Source organism: Ochlerotatus camptorhynchus, unplaced genomic scaffold (assembly GCF_037179485.1).
Source record: "Ochlerotatus camptorhynchus isolate MF236.1 unplaced genomic scaffold, CSIRO-AGI_Acam_v1.1 ptg000593l, whole genome shotgun sequence".
In the NCBI taxonomy this organism is placed as follows: domain Eukaryota; kingdom Metazoa; phylum Arthropoda; class Insecta; order Diptera; family Culicidae; genus Ochlerotatus; species Ochlerotatus camptorhynchus.
In genome coordinates, this window is record NW_027041073.1 from 163,849 (window position 1) to 170,390 (window position 6,542).

Consider the following 6,542-nt stretch of genomic DNA (forward strand, 5'->3'; position numbering starts at 1 on the left):
ACCAACAGTTATCAAATAAACAAAAAAAAGGGATCTGTATGACAGTTGTTTGCCACCCCTGCTACGCATTCTAGTGACAATACTGTACTGCCCATAAAAGCATAACTGTCCCATATGAATAGGAAATCAAGCAAAGATGGGACAATTATGCGAGTATCGGCAGTGTAGATAGCTACCAAAACTACTCAACGTACTGTTGCTTTCATTGAGTTGATTATAGGTACTTAAAAATGAGTCCCAAAACGGAATGTCTTCTTCGCGGAGGCCCTCTTTAATAAAAACTAAACTGCATGGTCTTACACCAGGGTCGTTTCTTTACAACGGTTCAAAAGGAAGGAACATTTTGTAGGTAATGAATCAACTTTAATCCCGCTTGTTACAATTTATTGTGACCTAAGAAAGTTCCTCGCTGAGGGAGCTTATTCCACTGATGCTCCTCGACATGCTAACCGACCCACCGGAGTTTTTCGCATCCAGATTGTAGAACTCAGTCACCTTCGGCGGTGGCTTGTTGGACATGATTTCGGATATTTGCGTGATGATCCATTTCCCCAACTTTATCACAGCAACATGAGCAGCAAACTGCAATAGCATCGCCCCAAAGCCTTTGTATAGGCCGGAGACACCTTCGGTAGCTATGGTCTGCCGGTAGCAATCGACAACACCTTCGTAGCTAGTCAGTATCGGAACTACCGAATATCCGGAATCGAGATTATCGATGATGGTACGTGTGCCTTGTAGCTGGATCCGGTGCAGAATCGTTTCGAACGGATAGAAGATTATCTCGGTGGCCATGAGTGAGATCATTGTCGAGTACACTTCAATAACCTGGCTTTGAGCGGCGAAATCGCGAGTACGTGCGCCTCGCTTCTCTTCGAAGAACGTTACCCGACGGCACATGATTCGTGTGGATATACCTCTTACGAAAAGCCTGTGTAGAAATGTATGTTAAGCACCTTAACGATAGGGGGCAAACGACTAGATCCAACTTACTGGCAAACGTATTTAGATATTCCTAACGATATGCTTGGACCGACGAGAGCCCAAATGGGTAGCATTCGACCTTTCTGCGGAACGCTCCATGACACCAGACGGCTGGCACCTTCGCGAAATACGTCGAGAATTCCGGGTTTCTCGCTTGCAATGTCGCTTTGGACAGTCTCTACGAGAGATGCGGAATAAAAGGGAACAATTGTGGCTAAGCTTATGCTAAAGGAAAAACAAGTTTTGATTAAAATCGAAAATTACCAATAGAAAAATGCCACACTTACCATTTAAGCAGCAGATGTTGTCCAAACTGCTTCATAGTTGTTTTTGAATTTACTTCCCTATAAATATGTGAAAATATGTATAGTTAAAAATATTTATGATAAAAAATGTAATCAATTAAAATAATTTGACAGGTAAACATGCTTAAAAAGGGGATGAGCTCCTATAATCAGACAGTATATAGTGTAATAGCAGGAGCATCGATTGATACTGATAACTCGATTGTGTTTACAGGTGATACTTTGGACGTAATGAAAATTTGCTCTTGAAATATTCTTACCTCAGAAGAAATATAATAATATTTCTCATAACGATTTTTTTTTCAGCACGGTAGGCTTTCCCTTAAACTTATATTTAAAAAAATAAATTTAATAATTTTTGCACCGTACAGTCACACACCGTGTTTTCATCGAAGATACACCAGGGTGTACACCTCCAATGAAAACACGGGAGTACGGATCTACGGTGCGAAAATTGTGACGTTTGATTGGAAGAATACTAACTTTAATCCATTTATTTTAAGATGAATTAACTAAAAAGTCAGTTCGACTTAACGTAAGTTTTGTATGTCAGAAAGAATGAACGATGCCTTCCCTGGCGGTAGGTAATAAGTTCTATCCACCGCTATTATTCACCTGGCTGTTTCCCAAACAATCGAACTTATTTTTTGTATAGTTTCAACCCTGAACTACTTACTTTGGCCATGGTGTGAATTTTGAAACAACATCCTCTACTGCCAGAGTCATGCCCCGCACCAGGAGAACGCTTCCGATTCCTTTCCATAGAGTAGTAACACCCTGCCGTTGATGTAGATGGACTATAATCGGCACCAGTGTCAACGGTACAATGTGGTACTTCCTCGAATTATGATGTACCTGACATTGCCGTCGGAGTACCATGAAAGGATGGCATAGTAGGTTTTCCGTTATCAGGCTGATAAGATTGACGCTAGCACCCAGATATTTTCGGAGCGAAATATCTACGAAACGAATATACAAAAACGAGACATCGGATGATGTTGCAGTAGAATACACAAGTAGTCACTTACCCTCATCCGGACTTTCATAGATTGGTTGTACATTTTTATGCTTTTGCAACGGAAGCGTCAAATCACGTTCCGAATTAATAATCTGATAATGCGTCGCTTCAAGCGGTGATCTGAAGGATGGATGAAACCGAGGTATATTATCTAACTGGTCTTCATCGTCTTCCAGATACCTACCAGGACAAAATACAAACAAAAGATCATTTCCGAAAATAAAATCACCTGCATTCCTGCTAACATACCTCTCGTACTCCTCCAGACCAGCCATGTCCCTAGTCATTAATATTATGCTACAAAATACACATAGAACCGAGTCTTACCAGCACAATTTTGCATAAAGTTTGCTTTTTCACTTCAAACTTTCGAAACTTTTGCGTACCACTCGGAAAAGAAGAGAAAAATATGTCAAAATCGATCGGCTGATGAACAGGGCGACAAATGTCACTCGAAATGTCATTATTTTTTTTTTATTTTACGTCCACCATCAGCAACCCCATCGGCCAAATAAACATTTTGGAAAGGGCAAACCCAACCCGAGGGGCTTCTACCAGCGTTAATTACCGGTCAGTGCTAAAGCCCTTTAGTAAAAGCAAAGATGAATACTAAGATGAAACTGTCGGAAGAAAAACTTTCTATTTTAGTGTCCTCTTTCACGGTCCCTTTCATCCAATGAATACCCCCCGTATTCAACGTAATTTTGTGGTTTTGCTTCTCCCTCGGTAGAGATGAAATTTTGCGCTCTTTTTTATCCAGAGCTGCCAGGTGGTTTTATAAAAAATCTGTATCCACTCTATTAAAAAATCTGTATTTTCTGTATTGACGATTTTTTTCTTAATTAATCATGTTTTGTTGTTTTACAAATACAGTGCATACAAAATAACCATAAAAAGTGCTTAACCACCTATTCGGGCTATCGTACTAACCATACGGGATATAATTGCGCCATTTGTGATATCGTCCATACTTATTTATAAGAGTGATATGAAGCCGTTTGAAAATGTATGGAGATTTTAGTTTCTATTCATTATCTTCCTGATAAGCAGTTTTAAATGCAAAAAAGTGCACGAGTTCATTACTATTTGATATTTTTAATATAGATGAATACAATTAATTACATCATTTGTGTGGTAGATACACCGAAAAGTCGAGAGATGTCGCCCCGCCAGTGCTGGTAAAATCATTTTTGCAGTATGGAGAATATCAGAAAATCCACAATTTCTTACGAAATACATTTTCAATGCAAGTAAAATGTTTACGAGTACTTGTATTTGTACCATTTTAATGTGCTCGGGCACTTTTCTTGTATTTAACATACATGCTTATATTGGAAATATTCAATTAATACTGTAAATCCCCATACAATCTCAAATCGTTTACTACTAGCTCCATATGCATCCGAAAGCGGTTGGTCCTCTGGTTGTGAATGCTGTCAAAAACACCATCACATGATTAATTGTCGATGGAAATTTGATAGGTTCCCGAGCAGAGGGTGAGAACAAAATGAAAACAAGAATTATGTTGTTTTCATTATTCCTGATAACTCAAATTGATTTCATTTTGATGGAGTTGATGGCTAACAGAACAAAAATGAGAGCTAAAAGATATGCAAAGAATATCAAAATTATAACATATATTGATATTAGTGAGAACTGCTTGATAACTTATTTTGATATAGATTTTTTTTTTCTCAAGCATTTTATAAAAATCTGTATAAATCTGTATTGTAATTAAAAAATCTGTGATAAATCTGTATTCTGTATCGGGTCTGTATTAAGATTAAAAAATCTGTATAATACAGATAAATCTGTATAAATGGCAGCGCTGTTTTTATCAAAACAATCACACCAAAATCAGAGATGTCCCATTTTTTAAATTATTCGATTAACATCTAATCGATTATGTTTTGTTCGCTGTGCTATCATTTTTCCACCAATGAGAGTGCAGTATATGTTTGAAACGATGGGTGATGATCCTCTGTAGAAGTTAATGCTTATATCAGCATGATATAACTGATTACAAATATTTTACTTTTCGGTTCGTTAATCGATTAATCTATTATTCCAATGAAAATTGGCCATCACTAAATGAATGTTAAACGTCATTTCAAATTTAAGGCCGTACATAAATAATGATACAATTTGAAAGGGACCGGGACTAATCACAAATTACGTCCGCATGGTAACTGAAATAAACACGAGTGCGGACCGGTTGGTAAAAGTATGGACGACTGTCACCACAAAACTGAAAAAAAGCAGTTCCAATCGAGCAAAGTGGTGCATTTTGACGGTTCGATTGGAACAACTTTTGACAGACGTCCATACTTTTACCGTAGGGCTTTAGTCAGTGCCAGTCAGATTACCGAAAATTACTCCGATTATTTTTCAATTAGTTAAAATTACTTTATTACTTTTATCACTCTCAATTACTTTGGAATTACTCAATTTGTTGCGTACGACACCGCACATACTCATTTACCATTGGTGCAGCGGTGCTGCATCGATACCTTGCGCAGGAGCGTGAAGTTGCCTGCGATATTCAACCGACAAGCGTACACAGAAAAAAAAAGTTGTTGACTATTACATCCAAACTGCTGCAACCACCCGCATAAACGCGAACCATCACTTGATCGTACCGATAATGGTTATAAATTATTTATAATCCCTCCTAAACTTTAACTGAAATGGTTATGGAACTTTACATGAACGTTTGTGTGATAAAGTTTCAAGCTTATGTATTATGGTTTTTTGGAAGCGGACCTTACAAATAATGGGTTGTTAAGAACCATTACCATTCCAAATTCTTGTTTTCTCCAAACATTTTCAGAAAGAGAACTATATAAGAACGTTTTTACTTATGATTTGACAACATTAATGGTAATGGTTATGGTAGTCAGTAAGGTCCATTAATGGTTTTGTATTATCGCTCAACTTTACGTGGAATATATCGTGAATTGGTAATCAGTAAATAACAGGCAACCAATTCGCGATATATTCCACATAAAGTTGATCGATGTTACAAAACCATTCGTGGACCTTACTGACTACCATAACCATTACCATTAAAGTTCTCAAACCATAAGTTAAAAGGTTCTAATATAGTTCTGTTTCCGAAAATGTATGGAGAAAACAAGAATTTGGAACGGTAATGATTCTTAACAACCCATTATTTGTAAGGTCCAGTTCCAAAAAACCATAATACATAAGGTTGAAACTTTATCATTAAACGTTCATTTAAAGTTCCATAACCATTTCAGTTAAAGTTTAGCAGGGATTATAAACAATTTTAAACCATTTTAGGTAAGGTCAATTTTGGTTCGCGTTTATGCGGGCAGGTTACCCTAATAAAAATGTTATGGTTAATTTGCTTAACGACGTGTTCAAGGTATCATCCAAACCATTTGTGGAATAGTTCAATGATTTGGGTTATCGTTCGTTTATGGTATTTTTTATTAGAGCAATCCATCGGTTGTGTAATATAACGTTGTACGATGTATATCGATTTTGCGAACAAAATTACATCCATTACAGCAGATACAACTTTTTGCTATTACATCATTATTTCATACATCAGCTTTTTTTTATCCATTAATTTATTTGTAAGGCTCAAACGCGTTAGCTTTACGGAGCCGATACTTACAGTTTTTCATTAATTTGAAATAAAAGAGTTTATAAAATTAGTTCATTTTTTCCTAGAAGCCGGTTGTTTGGTGTTAACATTCTCTCGCGGCCGCAGTTTTCTTCTTTCTTCCGTTTTCTGTGTTTCAATAGCAGTTTTCAATTTCTTTGCGATCACGAACAATGGATGGCTTTCGGTCTCGAGCTGACTTCCTCTTGCTGCTTCTTGTTCTTCTTCCATGTCCGGGGTCGTCTCATCGATTGCCATAACTTCTTCATCGAACACCTCAATAGCATCCGCTGAAGCATCACCGGCTAAAACACCCGCATATGATGTACAGGTATCCACGCTGCTAACACTTTGGGCTTCGTCCGGGTCACGTTTTTCCGTATCCGTCGTTTGTTGTTTTTCGAGCTTCCTGCGAGGTTTCCGCTTTGGGCAAGAATTCATCTGGTGCCCCTCAATCTTGCAAACAAAGCACACATTCTTGTTCCCGGGATAGAGCACGTTTCCTTTACGGTTGAGGAAATGCAGTGATGTAGGAATTTCCTTCTTAACATCCATATATACACCGCGGATGCCAGTGTATATCAAAACCTAACTCGGGATGAAA

The 6,542-nt window shown here is 37.6% G+C and overlaps 1 protein-coding gene across 1 annotated transcript; it reads right to left on the reverse strand.

Moving 5' to 3' along the window:
* Positions 1-340: 340 nt before the first annotated feature.
* Positions 341-2,712, reverse strand: LOC135713921 (mitochondrial outer membrane protein SLC25A46-like). Its single transcript, XM_065237138.1, has 6 exons — positions 2,557-2,712; positions 2,318-2,487; positions 1,966-2,248; positions 1,272-1,328; positions 994-1,209; positions 341-931 (listed from the first exon to the last, which is right to left on the reverse strand). The coding sequence occupies exons 1-6, from the start codon at positions 2,592-2,594 to the stop codon at positions 394-396; spliced, it is 1,302 nt and encodes a 433-aa protein (XP_065093210.1). The 5' UTR covers positions 2,595-2,712; the 3' UTR covers positions 341-393.
* Between the last annotated feature and the right edge of the window lie 3,830 nt (positions 2,713-6,542).

Coding starts and splice junctions, on each gene's coding strand:
- LOC135713921 (XM_065237138.1), bottom strand. CDS start 2,594: ATGACTAGGGACATGGCTGGTCTGGAGGAGTACGAGAG. Junction 2,488..2,556: donor GGTCTGGAGGAGTACGAGAG/GTATGTTAGCAG, acceptor TTGTCCTGGTAG/GTATCTGGAAGACGATGAAG. Junction 1,329..1,965: donor AAATTCACACCATGGCCAAA/GTAAGTAGTTCA, acceptor ACATATTTATAG/GGAAGTAAATTCAAAAACAA.